Below are 14,312 nucleotides of genomic sequence, written 5' to 3' on the forward strand. Positions count from 1 at the left end.
GACTTTCATGAGTCGTCACACTTTATTCCATCTTCCTCTAGACCAATACTCCACTCTTGTCTCATATTTTTGCCACTTCTCTGTCTATGTGGTGTTGACAATACCCAACCCTATGGCTGGATCCCCAGTAACATTTCTTAGTTATCTCCAGGAAGACATGAAGCTACATGAATGCACGGCCATTTATCAGAGTAAATGAAGGCAGGGAGCTTTATTAGAAGGCTCACACTTGACTTAAGTTAATATTGCTCACTGTGAGGTTTTGCACAGCGTTTTTCCTGAAACAATAGACTGCACTGGGAATTCAGCATTGAGATGTTCTGTGGCCAGGCACCAAACAGAGACTGAGGCATGGCCAGGGCAGGGAGAAGCTCTGAGCTAGCTCAGGGTGTTTGTGCCTCTCCTTTTTGCTGCCCTAGCAACTTCTTCCATGGGGAGGGTGGGCAGGAGTAGAATTTCTGTGACCACAACTCTGACCACTCTGTGAATCTCCTTGTGCCTTGCCATACTCCTGCAATAATTGCAATAAAGACCCAACTAGATGGATAAAACCTGAATGTTTGTTCCCAAGACCTTGGCTAGAGATAAACCTGTGCTTACCTGGCTTAAGAAACCCTCTGCACAGCTGAGCTCTTCTCCAGTGCTTGCCAGGGTGAAGCTGGGACCATGGCAGGACTGCAAAGGCAGAGTCACCATCTCTAACCAACACATTTGAATTATGGGATGTGGAGCATGAAACTGGGCTTAGAATTGCACAAAATATTTTGTTGGTTTGCGGGTTTTTTTTTTGGCAATTTGACCTGACCTAATCAGAGGCAATCAAGTCAAGTGACACTGATAAAACCTATATTCCTCTTTAATTTCTAGCCCAAATTATATCCATCATTACTTCATTTTTTTTTTTCTTAACATTAAAAAAAATCATTTTGAGAAGAGCAGTTCACACAGACAGTGTGTAGAAACAAGGCAGTGACCAAATTTCACTTCCCTTCTCGTTCTCTGCAACTCTCAGAGATGAGCAGCGAGAAGCAGGAGTGGTGAAACAACTCCTGGCACTGCAGGAACTTTCTGTCTCCAGGTTTCTCTCTCCATGCTCCTTTCTCCTGCCCTTCTGGTCTCCTGAAGATGCCCAGGAGAGGAGCCCTTCCTGTGGGGACACTCCTGGTGCTGCTGCAGCTGGCATTAGTCCCATCCCCACTGGCAGGCTGCCTCCTTGATCCCTGTTTGGAGGTATGTGAGCTCCAAGTGAGCACAAAATCCTTCTGTTTCTCTGGTGCAACTTTCCCCTTTGCTTGGGGGATTTGTGCCTCAAGCCTTGTAGTTATCTTAGGAAAGCCCAGCTTTCTTTCCCAAGGTTGTTATCAAGGTGATGGAAGCATTTGAAGTAAATTCTGGTCTCAAAAACATCTGAGAACCAGAACCAGCAGCAAGAACTTTTTTCTTCTCTTTGGCTTTCTGTACTTCTGAGGGTGCTGCAGTGCAGTTATTGTAATACAGATTATATTTCCCTTGGAAGGGATCTAAACTTTGTCTAATTTCTACAAAACACAGATTTTTGCCTGGTTTGTGCAGTAGGGTGATTTCACTGACACTGACCAACTGCCTTTTGCAAAGTTTTGCTGACAATTATTTGCTTGCAGAACAACTTTGGTTCAAGGTGCCTGGTTATGTGTGGGGAAGAGAGATGAGGGCTGTTCCTGGACATGCAATGCATCCATGAGTGTTTGTCCTGCTGGCTCTCTCAAAACTTGCTGCTGGTTCATTTATAAACTCAAGGAATGCTGTCCTGTAGTTTTGTCCCAGCTTCAATCAACAAGAAATACAGCTCTTCCTGGGGGGTGGGACTGGTTCTATTAGAAGTGAGAAAAATGCTTAGGGTATGTGAGATTATTTCCTAACACTCAGGGCAGCTCCTCTAGAAATGAACTGCAAGGGGGTCACTGTGCCCCTGCTCTCCTGACAGTGACATCTTCTGGCACTTCATGAAGAGCAGATGTTGACCGTGATGGGAACTGCCTCTGTTCCAGGTCACCCCTAACACAACTTTCAGATGCACTGGACTGAACATCTCTGGAGTTCCTGATGGAGTCCCAAACACCACCCTGAACTTGGACCTCAGTTTCAGCAACCTGAAATCACTGGGGTCGAATTATTTTGCATCAGTGCCTGAGCTGGAGCTTCTGGATCTTTCAAGGTAATGGGATACATTATGTGGATACTGGTTATTCTTTCTTCACCAGCTGGGTTACAATGGTGGTTTATTTTAGGGTCTATTTGTCTTGACTGTTTGTTAATTAATTAATTAATTAATTAATTAATTTTTTTGTGACTTTGTCCCTGTGTCTGTCATTTAATGCACATCCCCGTGGTGAAGTGACACGCAGCTTTCAGTCCAGTCACTGAGTGCCCACCCTCCACTCAGAGCTGGGTCTGTCAGTCTGATCATGTAGTTGGGATGTGAGAAGGAGGAGGAAGATGTTTCACTTGTCTATGAACAAGAGAAAATGTCAGACTTTTCATTGTTACAAAAACTCTGAAGTGGAGCACCTTGGGTGAGCTGTTTTTCTAATCACAGCTTTTTGAAAAAATAACATGAAGGTACATTCATTTTCTAAAAGGCTGTTTTAAAATATCAACATCTTCTCTTTTCCCTTCTCCTCACATATCTGGGGGAGGAAATGGGGGAGGCCTATTAGCAAATTTGAATTGATGTACAATTTCCATTGACTTCAGACAGCAGTTTCCCTGGGTAAATTGTTTCTCTGAGAAATGTCACTCAGTCCCATCACAGCTCCAGCTCCAGGGTTGCTGAGTGGCAGAGCACATTTGCTGTGAGGCACTGGCTGGATTATTAAACTAATTCTGCTGGGATTCACTGCAGAATGGATTTGGGTCTCAAACTCTGGATCTTCCCACGTTGAACAAACCTTAGGGAGCCACCTTCATTTCTCCCTTTTCCTTTTCTCCTTCAGAACCAGCCCAGCCTGGGGTCTGCTCCCTCTGAGCCATCTCCAGCTGTGAGCTCTGCCCAGCTGCACTGCTCTGGGGCACTGGGGCTGCCAGATGTGGCTGAGGTGCCATTCTGAGGGCTGGGGGGTGCAAGGTGGGAGGGGTGCTGCCTCTGGCTGGCTCTTCCATCAGTGATGGCCATCACAATGTCACTTTGGCCTAAACTGAAAGCTAGGATTCCTCATTCCTGCTGCCTGCACGAAATTTTGACCTTCACCAGGTCTCCAGGTCTCTTGCTGTGAATTTAAGGTTGGAGAGTGAGGAGAGGAGGAGGTCTCCTGCTGGAGGAGATCCCTTTGCACATCCAGGGACGTTGCTGTAACATCCAGGGATGCTGGCTCTGCCCAGCACAGCAAAGCCAGCCCCCAGCATGAGGCTGAGCCTGAGGATGCCACAGCAGCACTCAGTGAACAAGGAAGGGGCAGTGTTTCATGCACTAATATTTTCTTCTCATGCCCAACAGGTGCCACCTCCATACAATAGAAGATGACTCCTTTATGGATCTCCATAGACTTTCCACCTTGATTTTAACTGCCAATTCCCTCCAGCACCTGGGGAAAAGAGCTTTCTATGGCTTGACATCTCTGAAGAAACTGGTTCTGGTGGAAACCAACAGAACCTCTCTGTCTGAGCTGCCCATTGGCCACTTGCATACTCTGCAGGAGCTGAATTTAGGTCACAACAGCATTACTTCATTGAAGCTTCCCGGGTATTTTGCCAACATGACCTCCCTCAGGCTCCTGAGCTTCATCTCTAACAAGATCACATCTATCTCCAGAGGAGACCTTGATGCCCTGAGGGAAGGGAACAGGCTCAACCTGACTCTGGTGCTTTCCTTGAACAATATAAAGTCCATTGAGCCGGGGGCCTTTGCAGGGATTCCCCTGGCAGAGCTGGCACTCAGGTCTGCTTTTGAGAACTTCATGATGCAAACCTGTCTGCGAGGCCTGGCTGGTTTGCAGGTCAGCAGGCTCATCCTTGGGGAATTCCACGACAAGGAGACACTGCAGGACTTTGAGAGGGGGATATTGAGTGCACTGTGCCAGGTACAGATGGATGAGTTTGTCTTGATGTGCTCCAGCGGGGTTGAGGATGACACAGAAAATCTCTTTAACTGCACAGGCAACATCTCCACTGTTCGCCTGGTGGACCTGGGACTGAGTGAGATACCAGAGGTTCCTGTGTGGCCTAAAGTGAAACAGCTGGAATGCAAGAAATGCGATTTTGAGGCTGTGCCTGCCGAGAAGCTGTCACTGTTCAAGGAGCTGAGAGTGCTCCGCATTACCCAGAACAGCGGACTCACGAGCTTCGAGCAGGAGTTTGAGGGTCTCAGTAACCTGGAGGTCGTGGATTTGAGTGAGAATAGGCTCACTTTCAGCAAATGCTGTTCCCCTAAGTTTCAAAATTGTCCAAAATTGAAACACTTGAACTTAAGCTTCAATTCCGAAATCAGATTGACTGGGGATTTCACTAATGTGAAGAACTTGTTATATTTGGACCTTCAGCACACAACTTTAGTTGGTCCTGGCTCCTACCCTGTCTTTCTGTCCCTTCAGAGACTGATTTACCTTGATATTTCCCATACCAAAACCGAAGTTAAATCCCAGTGTACATTTTGTGGCTTGAACTCTTTGCGAGTGCTCAAGATGGCAGGAAACTCCTTTGGGGACAATAAACTGGCAAACAACTTCAAAAACCTAAGCCACCTCCACATCTTGGATATTTCAAGCTGCAAATTGGAACATGTGGATCAAAGTACTTTTGATGCCCTCTCTGAGCTAAAAGAGCTGAACATCAGCAACAATAAGCTCCTGACCTTCAGTCCTGCAGTCTACCAGCCACTCCAAGCCCTCAGAGTCCTGGATTTCAGCAGGAACCAGCTGACTGTTCTGTTGGGCTCAGCCCGGGAAATCCTGCCTGACAGCCTGGTCCTGCTGGATATCTCTCAAAACCTGTTTGACTGCTCCTGTGTGTACCTGGACTTCCTGAAATGGGTCAGGGAGAATCAGGAGCTGCTGCAGAACCAGGAGCTGATGCTGTGCCACACTCCCTCGTACGTGGCCAACGTGAGCCTGCCAAGCTTTGATCTGTCCTCCTGCCACATCAGCACAACCAAAGTTGCCTCCTCAGTGGTTGTGTTGTTCTGTGTAGTGGTGTTCCTCCTCCTGATCTACAAGTACTACTTCCAGCTCTACTACTCCCTGGTGCTGCTCAGTGGGTGCAAACACTCAGCAGAACGAGGGGACACCTACGATGCCTTTGTCATCCACTCCAGCAAAGACCAGGAATGGGTGACAAAGGAGCTGGTGGAGCCCTTGGAAGGAGGAGCACCTCCCTTCCAGCTTTGTCTGTACTACAGGGACTTCCTGCCAGGGGTTCCCATTGTCACCAACATCATCCAGGAGGGTTTTCTCAGCAGCAGGAATGTCATTGCAGTCATCTCCACTGACTTCCTGGAGAGCAAGTGGTGCAGCTTTGAGTTTGACATTGCCCAGTCCTGGCAGCTGGTGGAGGGCAAGACTGGGATCATCATGATTGTGCTGGAAGATGTGGACAAGGCCCTGCTGAGGCAGAGGCTGGGGCTGTCCCGGTACCTGAGGAGGAACACCTACCTGGAGTGGAAAGACAAGGAGATAAACAAGCACATCTTCTGGAGGCAGCTGACAGGAGTGCTGCTGAAAGGCAAAAACTGGAATCATGAGGAGGTAAAACTCATGTGAAGAGAAAGAAGGGTTCTTCCTCCCCTGCCTGCCATCCTGGTGGGGCTGCTGGATGGTGCTCAGAAGCTGTTCAGAGTCAGAGGGGTGGATGGAGGCACTGCCAAAGCACTACAGAAATTCCTGCCTTGCTGGTCACCTTTTCTCAAGGACATTTGCAAGTTAAGGAGTGACAAGGGCCAGAGAGCTGCCAGAGCTCTGTGTGTGCCCACGGCTGTCACCCACAGGTGGCCCAGCAACACCTCAGGTTTGGTGGGTGTAGGAACAGACCAGTGCTCTCACTGCCATCTGGCTGCTTCTCAAACTGGATTTGGGTCCTGAGACCATTTACCCAGAGAAACTTCACAGTCTGTTGCTTTGAGTGGACCCAGAATCTCAAAGGCAGAGTAAAGACTCAGGATCTTTGGCTCTAAAAACTTTGTGAAACAGAACGGAGTTTGGATTCTGAAAATCTTGTGCCTGCCTCCGTGGGCACCATGACTCAGGGGACAAAGAGAGAGCCATGGGGCATCCTACAGCCCAGCTGGCAGCTGCTCAGGGAACAGGAGCTCTTCTGTCAGCAGGGAGCGAGGTTTCTGTGGGTGGGAAATTTGCCCAACATGTTTCTTTCAGTTTTCTTTAGACCAAGTATTGAAACCATCACCTGGAAATGTTACTTACATCCAGGTTGTACAGCATTTGAGAGGTCATTTTGGAGTTTTCTTGGGGGGACAACAGATGTGTAACACATTTAAACTGAAATATTCCTTTGCTTACACTGCTTTTCCTCATCCAGTGTTTGTGGATATGCTCTGGGACCCCTAAGCAAGCAAACTTGGGCCTGAATGAAGGGTTTTGATGTTTACAGCCAACCAGTTCTAGATTAAGCTTTTTCACTCTCTGGACCACCCTTAATTCACTGTTGGAGGGTGCTGAAAGAGCCTGCAGGGTTTGAAGTGGAGTTCAGATCTGCCTGTCTGCTCAGCCTTCCCCAGGGGCCACCTGGAACAGGACTGGGTGGGGGAGTTTTGCTTTTGTTTCACTGAGAACATGCCTGACATTTTGCAGGGAGAAGAGATAGAAAAGTCTGAGTCAGCTGAACTAAGTGTGCCCCAGCACTGTCCTGAATCCAGGGAAGGGGAGTTGAAATGCCATGGAATCATATCACAGCAATCCATTGATGTGTGGGATATTGGATGGGACAGGAGTATTGCTCTCCTTTTACCAAAGGCTTTGGCTGGGATTCATCACTGATGTACTCTGGTTTTAATCTTGCAAATCCTTCTATAATCAGTGATGTTCTGCAGAGGTGAAACAGAAGTAACTGAGTGGTGAATCAGATCTGATATTTATCCACCCACTTTTCTGAGCACCAGACAGGGACATTTCCATGGAAGCAGGATCAGGGATCAACATCAGACATGACTGGACAGAGAGGGAGAGCCAGTTCCAGGCTCTGTGCTGGCAAAAGTTGAATCACAGCTCCCTCCCTGTGAGCTGTGTCAGACAACACTACCAAAACCCCCCACAGCCCTCCCTAAGCTTTTTTCGTGATCCAGGAGATGAAGATTTAATAAAACTAAGCTTGATGCTGCATTCCTTTGCCCAGAGAGTTTGTTCTGCATCTGCTAAATACAACTCCAGCAATTCCCAAAATGAAGTTCTCCTCCCCTCTTCTGGGATTGATGGGTCCTGCAGATCTTCCTCCTCACCCTCCCACCCTCACCTTCCTCCTCCTCCAGGGACAGAGGCTGCTGGAGATGGTGGGGGACAGTGAACCAGCTCAAAGCTCCCTGGACTGAGGCCAAAAGAGAGCCCAGAGGACAAAGGAAAATTAGCTTGAATTTCAGCAGCTCCCAGTTAAATTGGGAAACAAAAGAGGAAAAATTAAATAGAGTGGGAGTTCCTGCTCCTGAATTGAGCAACACTGAAGCCACATTTCTCCTTCACTCTTTCTCTCTGTGGCTCCTCTGCAAACAATTCAGTGGATGTGTATTTCTGGCACAAAGCACAGAGTCCTATGATTCTTGATTATAATTATAACAATGAGTTTCAGAAAGCCTGTGAGTGGTTCTGGGCATTTATAAAAGGGATTTAGGACAGCATTGTTTAAAAAGTCAGTGTTTTTTTGAATATCAAAGCAACTTTAGGAGAGCTGGAGTGATGCTGAGATGAGGCTCCCACTAGTACAATTTTAAAAGAAACTGGTCACTTGTTTTTCTCTTCCTATTCAGAGTCTCCACAGCAGACATGATTATGTGAGTTGTCCCTGGCTTCCTTATTGTCCAAGAAAAAGCCACAAAAGCCATCATAACTTCAGCTGACCCTCTGTGGTCCTTTCCAGCCTGACTCCCTCTGCAATTCTGTGACCTGTAAAGGCAGTGCTGAGGTTTATGGGTCTGAGATGGACAAGACTGTGTGAATGTTTGCATTTTCACCATTTACCCAGCAGAGAAACAGTAATCTTTTTTTTTTTTTTTTTTTTTTTTTTGAAGACTCAAAACAGCTTTTTCCCAATACTATAAATGGGGGAATATTGTGGTTCCCACAGAAACACACATATTCATTTGCCTTCATTGTAGGAAGCAAATGTCCAAAGAAAAACTCAACGTTCTCATGTTTCCAAAGCTGCTGGCACACTGTTTGAAACTGCCCACTCTGCAGCAAGTGCCTTTGATGGGATTTACTCAGTGGGACAAAAAAGGAGCAGCCAAGCAAACACCCGTGCAGATCTGCATTCACCTCCCATGTAAAAATATCTGAAAATATTCCAGTTACTAAAGCATCTCTTTTGCCCAGGTCACAAAACCAGATGGAGACAAAGCTCCAAAGGGCTGTTGCATCCCAGCAATGGGATGTGCCCTGATTTCACTCTGAGCTTCATTTGCTGCAAAATGCCAGGACTGAGGCAGCTCTGGACTTGTTGCCTTGAGGAGGGCGCTGCCCCAGGGGCAGTCCTGGTGTGCTGGCACTGTCACCAAGCTCAGGGCTCAGAGCAGAGCCCTCATTAGTGCGATTGTCTTTGTGCTCCCCACCCTGCAGCAGCTGTAACAGCTGCAAACCAGAGCCATGAGCATCCTTCCCACCTGGATCTGGCTGCAGGAACAGAGCTGTGAGAATGCTCCCCTGAGCAGGAGAACAGGTTTGCAGTGTCACTGAAAAACCCAGCAGGACGAGGAAAAGCAGCTGCTTTCCCTGGACCCACTGGTACTTGACAAGAACAGGTTGGAATTTCTCAGGGAGAGCGTTTGTCCCTTGGGAAATGCTATTTTGTATGTGGTTTATGCAATTTAATGAGGTAGCATGGTGGATATATGGAATGGGAATTATCACAGCAGAGTTGCTGGTTTACTGTTGCATGTAATTTTGGAAGAGATATTTTTCATGGAAACAGTGATTTTAAAAAAGACTTTGGAGGGGCTGAAAGAGGGATTTCTAATAAAAGTTAAATTGCTCCACAATGTAATTTTAAAAAAATGTCTGCTTAGGCTTATGCTGTTGTTTTTCAGAGTACATTTTCATTTTGTTATTTGTTTCTATTTACACAGTCTGACTAGCCTCCCAAAACAACACCAAAAGTTAAAAATGTTTCCCACACACCCAAAACAAAAATCCTGGGGTTTGTTTTGTGGGATTTTTTTATTTTATTTTATTTTTTAACATGATGTAAAATATGTTTGGCAAAATGGAAATCCCTCCTGTATGACAGCTCTTACTGTGACCCTCTCAGAGTCAAACCTTCACCTGCCTGTGCCCCATGTGTGGTTCAGGCAGCAAAAACCACTGACGAACCCCTGGAATGAATTTCACTAAGTGCCTTTTGCAAAACATCTTGAGTAGGTGCAGTGGATCGATAGGAACTGCCTGAGAGCAGCTGAACAGGAGAGGAAAGAAGCAATTCCTTAATAAGTTGTTCTTTGCCATCACCAGCTCAGGCTGGGAATTGGGACAAATGACAGCAAAGCACGATTTGCAGAGAGGAGCCCATCTGCCAGGAGCTCTCACCTTGCTCAGCCCCAAGGTCACCCAGAGGGCACAGTCGATAATGCACCAGCCTGGACCTGGCTGTGCTGCTCTGAACACACAGAGAAACACTGCATAAGGGAGGACAGCTCACCTGAAAGGCAAGGAAAAGGAAGAAAATGAATAGGGAAGGTCTTAGTGCAGGATGTCAGGGTGGGAAAGGGCACAGCTTAGCTGGGTGGATCCCAGATGCTGGTGCCAGGGTTTCCAGCACTAACCAAAGCACCTGCACAGCAGAAGGTTCATGGTGAGTCTCTAAGTGCTGCTTTTTTGCATGATGATAATCAGAGGGATGGGAATGAGCATTGCATGGGTACCAGCTGCTGCCAGCTGCTTTGAAGGGGACAGGATGGGGACTGGCAGCCCTTGGGGTCCAGCAAGCACAGGTGACTGGGATGAAAGAACTTCAGCTTCTCTGAATGGAGGGCAAAAGAAGCCCAGCCCAGCCCTGCCTTTGTGCCTGCCAGCCTACCCAAAATATAGAGGGAGACCCTTTTGTGTGACCAAACCCTTGGCCATGTGTACAAATCAAAGAGCAGGGAGAGGATATTCAAACCCCACACTTCCAAAGTCCTTCCACTAGAGCTGTTCAGAATGCATTTGTTATTGGTGATGGGGAGATCCTCAGCTGAGATAGAGGGTCACCCTGGGGCCCAGGGCCCTCCAGCCAGAGGATTTCTAAGGATTTCCAAGGATAACAAGTGCAGCCTCCCCTGCCTGCAGCTCCTTCCTCCCTTATCGCCACATCTCGAGTACTACAGCGCAAACAACAATAGCGAATTGTTAGGCAAAAGAGATTTAATTGCAGCCTACACTCCCTGAGAGAGTAAGATCGGCTTTTCTCCAGATCTGATCTTCATTCTTCATCTTTTCTTCTCTCCCTCTGATCCCTTCCCTCTCCTGGAAGTTTCTCTTCTCTGTTTTTCCCAGACAGCAGCAAGTGACCAATCTAAAAGAGGAAGGGGTGCCCTTGTCGCTTCTTCTTTTTCTACATTTTTGAACAGCCTTTAAATCCTTTGGAGTGTTGTGTCCCACAAGAAAGGATTAGCAGTAATTCCCCTGCCATCTCTCTCTTCTGACGCTCTGACAATTCATTCTCTGAGATCCCCTAAACTCACTGCTGAATACATTAACAGAGGACACAGAGCAGGCTTTGGGGGACAGATATCCCTGTCCAGCTCCCTGCAGCTGAACACACCCCCCATCCACCAGGGGCTCCTGGATCAGCACTGGGGCTCTTTAGTGACCCAAAACAGCCCCAAACTTGCCCGATGTGGGGCGCTCTGGGTTGTTCAGCACTGCAGGAGTCACGAGGCAGCGCCTGGAACTCACTGTCCTTTCCATGTCTCACTGGTGTGAGAGGAATGTTGGATTTGTCTTTACAAACGAGCTGTGGATCTGCTGGTAGATAAAACTAGCACTGAGAGATAGAAGAAACAATGGGATGGATTCCACTCATTGATGAATGGAATTAGATATTTGCCTTTACAAACTGTAGGTTTGCTGATAAATGAAATTGGGTATTGGAAATGGAAGAAACAATGGGGAAAAACTATGAATTCTATAAGAATTAAAAATTAAAAGGGAGGGTTGTACATTAGAGGGGAATCTCAGGTATCAGTGTTTGGGGAGTCTGTGCCTCTCAAATACCTCAGGCAATGGGGAAAGAGAGAGGGAAATGCAGCTGGGAAAACAGGATAAAAAGGAGGCTGTGCCCTCCAAAAATCTGAGAGATACCAGGGGAATGCCCCATGGCCTCTCCCTTTATTTGAATAAAGCAAAAGGGACTCCTCTGTCTCCTTTTTGGACATAAACCTCTAGTGTTTGTGGATTCATTTTCCTGACATGGTGGGAGCCTGTGTCCCCCTTTCCTCCCCAAGCAGTGCAGTCTGCTGGGAAGGGCTCTCTACCCCCTCTGCCTGCCTCTGGATGCTGCCAAGCCCATAGATGATGAATGCTGCCCGTTATCTATGCCCTGCTTTGCTTTCCCTGTTGGTAAAATGGGGTTCACAACCTGCACACTGTGATTTACCAGAGTGGAGCACTAAGAGACAGGCAGAGACTAGGTCAGAGCCTGTGAAAATGAACTTTCTGTTCCTCAACTCCTTTTCCCTCATCCTCTACAGCTCTCCCCCAGGCCAGTAGATGTCTGTCTGAAGCCAGATCCTCCCATCCCATTTCCTGCCACTGGTTCTATTTGTGCTCACTCAAGTTTTGCTTTCTTTAAGGGAAACAAGTGCACTGAGAGTAGCACAAAAAGAAGAGCAGCATTGGGCCCCCAAGACCCTCTTTGCAATCCTGCTTAGCAGACAAAGCCTTCCCTGCCCGGTTATTTCCTCCTGCCATCTCTTCTCTCACGCTGTAAGTATTAAAATAAGCTGCCAACAAGAAAACCCTCTCAGCTCCCCCTGAGATTGTGGCCCACATTTTTCTGTCCTGCACAGAGTCAGCAACATTCAGTGCCCCACCTCTTGCCCCCTCCAGCAGCCTGGATTTTGCCTGGTGCTGAGCTGGGCCAGCCCCACTCTCTGCTCTGCTGGTTCCCCACCTCTCAGTGCCCCACAGGACTCACCCCTCAGCCTCAGCCAGAAGCTGTGCTATTCAGAGCCCTGATGGGGATTACAGGATGCCTGCCTGCTGGAAGGGCCCTGGCTGAGAAGCCAGGCTCTGCTCTGGCTGGGGTGATGGCCACAGGGCTCCCCTGTGTGATGGGAGCAATGACAGGGAGAGGAGGATGACAAAATGCTGGGACTGAAGCCTGAGCCAAATGTGTGAAGTTTCTTGCCCTCCTTGATAGCCATTTCTCCTGGAAAAAAATATGAATGTTTCATAAAGAGCATCATGAAAGCAAAGTATATCATGATTTCAGTGTGAGCAGACAGCAAGAGAGATAGGAGCATCCCCTCGGATTTGCCTGCCTGAGGTTATTTACCTCAGGAAGCTCCTGAATAAAAGATACAAAAATACAGCAGAAAGTAGTATTATTTGCTCATTTCAAAGCATGATGGGAGGCAGAAAAAAACATTATAAGGGGTATCTTTGAGTCTTGCCAGCCTGGATTTGTCAGGGCAGCGTTTTCATGGAGCGCTCTCCGGGTGACCCAGTTTCTGAGACACAGACACACACACGTCCACACACACAGAGCCCAGCCACAATCCACAACTTTAATAGCTCTGTGACATACAAAGGAGATTTTGATGCAAAGTGGAGCTGACAGAGAAGTGGAAGAAATATCTGGGGTTTCTTTCTTTTTTTTTTTTTTTTTTTTTTTTCCATCCAGTGCCAAACCAAGATTACAGTCAAGGTGGCTTCAACCTTCAGGAAGGACTGATGTTACTGTGGGTTCTGCTTTTAATGACATTTAGCAAGAAGCAGCAGCTCGGGGAGGGGGAACAAGGGTTTTCTTTTCAGGAGGAATTTACTTGGGCTGTCAGGATTAAAGGCATGAAGTGAATGCATATGGGGCTGCAAAGGGGGCTTAATGGTTTTGCTGCTGATAAGGACAGCACAGCTCAGAGCCAGGGTGTGCCAGGACTGTCAGGCACCTGACAAAACATCTGTGCATGTGGAGGGGTGCAGTGAAGACATGTGGGACACTGGGGTGATTGTCACCCATGGTTTCCTGGTGTGGGGACATAAAGGTGTTGGTTTGAAGCAATAACCTCTGGTTTGGATCACATCCCCCCGAGGGTGAGGGGCTGCTCCAGCACAGCTGATGGGTGTCACTTGTCACCATGGCTCCACCAGACTTCTGTAGATCCTGCAGGGAGCAGGCAGGACCTGGGTGGGCTTGGCAGGACACCAAGGCAGGTGCAGGCTGCATTGATGCTCCAGGTTGGGCACCCACCTATCCAGCTCAGAACTGGCCTGGCAGCCCCAAAAGCTCCTAAATCATGCCAAGTTGTAGGGTTGTGTGCACCCAGGCTGATTCCACGTCCTCAAAGCAACTCAGACTTTATTATTGCAGCAAATGGCCTTAGAAAACCTGGGGCTTAGCAAGCAGCTCTACTTGGAAAGAACAGCAAGCAAAACATGCAGAGAAGATGAATGCTGGGCCATCCCTTCTCGAGCTGTCCCAGGATCTGTTCATGTCAGGGAGGGTCCTTGGCATGTGTTTTGGCCTGAGTTTCCATTTAGAAAACACTCTTCAGCTACAAATAAACTGGTGATGCCTCCGGAAGTTTTAAGTGCCTGAATTCAAACAGCAAAAGATTAGTGGGTGAGGCAGCACCTGAGAGCAGCTGCAGCCCTGCTGGTGAGAGCTGGCAGAGGGCAGTGGGCACAGCTCAGTGCCAGGGAAAGAGGAAAAGGAAAGGAGAGGTGCTGCTCTCTGGGGCGTGCTGGTGCTGCAATTCCCCACATGCATTGCAGCCACCTGGACTGCAGCACAGGGAGGTTCAGTATGGACTATGTCAGAATCCCCTGGTGTGTGGAGGGCTCCAGCCTGCCCCTCTGGAGAGATCCAGGTGCAGAGGCTGAGGCAGGGACCTTGTGCTCTGGGGACTGACAGTTTGGAGTGAAGGGACCTGGCAGAAAGTGCTCAGGTTCAGCAGGAGGGGATGGAGGGAGAGGAAATGAGCCAAG

General features: G+C 48.0%; 1 protein-coding gene across 1 annotated transcript; it reads left to right on the top strand.

Annotated features, from left to right (window-relative positions):
• Window positions 1–1,028: 1,028 nt before the first annotated feature.
• Window positions 1,029–8,149, top strand: TLR4 (toll like receptor 4). Its single transcript, XM_033077133.1, has 3 exons — window positions 1,029–1,230; window positions 2,028–2,194; window positions 3,473–8,149. Exons 1-3 carry the CDS (start codon window positions 1,126–1,128, stop codon window positions 5,727–5,729), a joined length of 2,529 nt encoding a protein of 842 aa, XP_032933024.1. The 5' UTR covers window positions 1,029–1,125; the 3' UTR covers window positions 5,730–8,149.
• Window positions 8,150–14,312: the final 6,163 nt, after the last annotated feature.

Source organism: Catharus ustulatus, chromosome 21, assembly GCF_009819885.2.
Source record: "Catharus ustulatus isolate bCatUst1 chromosome 21, bCatUst1.pri.v2, whole genome shotgun sequence".
NCBI lineage: Eukaryota > Metazoa > Chordata > Aves > Passeriformes > Turdidae > Catharus > Catharus ustulatus.

Excerpts from the sequence above, each read along its gene's own strand:
- TLR4 (XM_033077133.1), top strand. The coding sequence starts at position 1,126 with ATGCCCAGGAGAGGAGCCCTTCCTGTGGGGACACTCCTGGTGCTGCTG. Across the intron at positions 1,231-2,027 it reads TCCTTGATCCCTGTTTGGAG|GTCACCCCTAACACAACTTT; the intron begins GTATGTGAGCTC and ends CCTCTGTTCCAG. Across the intron at positions 2,195-3,472 it reads GAGCTTCTGGATCTTTCAAG|GTGCCACCTCCATACAATAG; the intron begins GTAATGGGATAC and ends CATGCCCAACAG.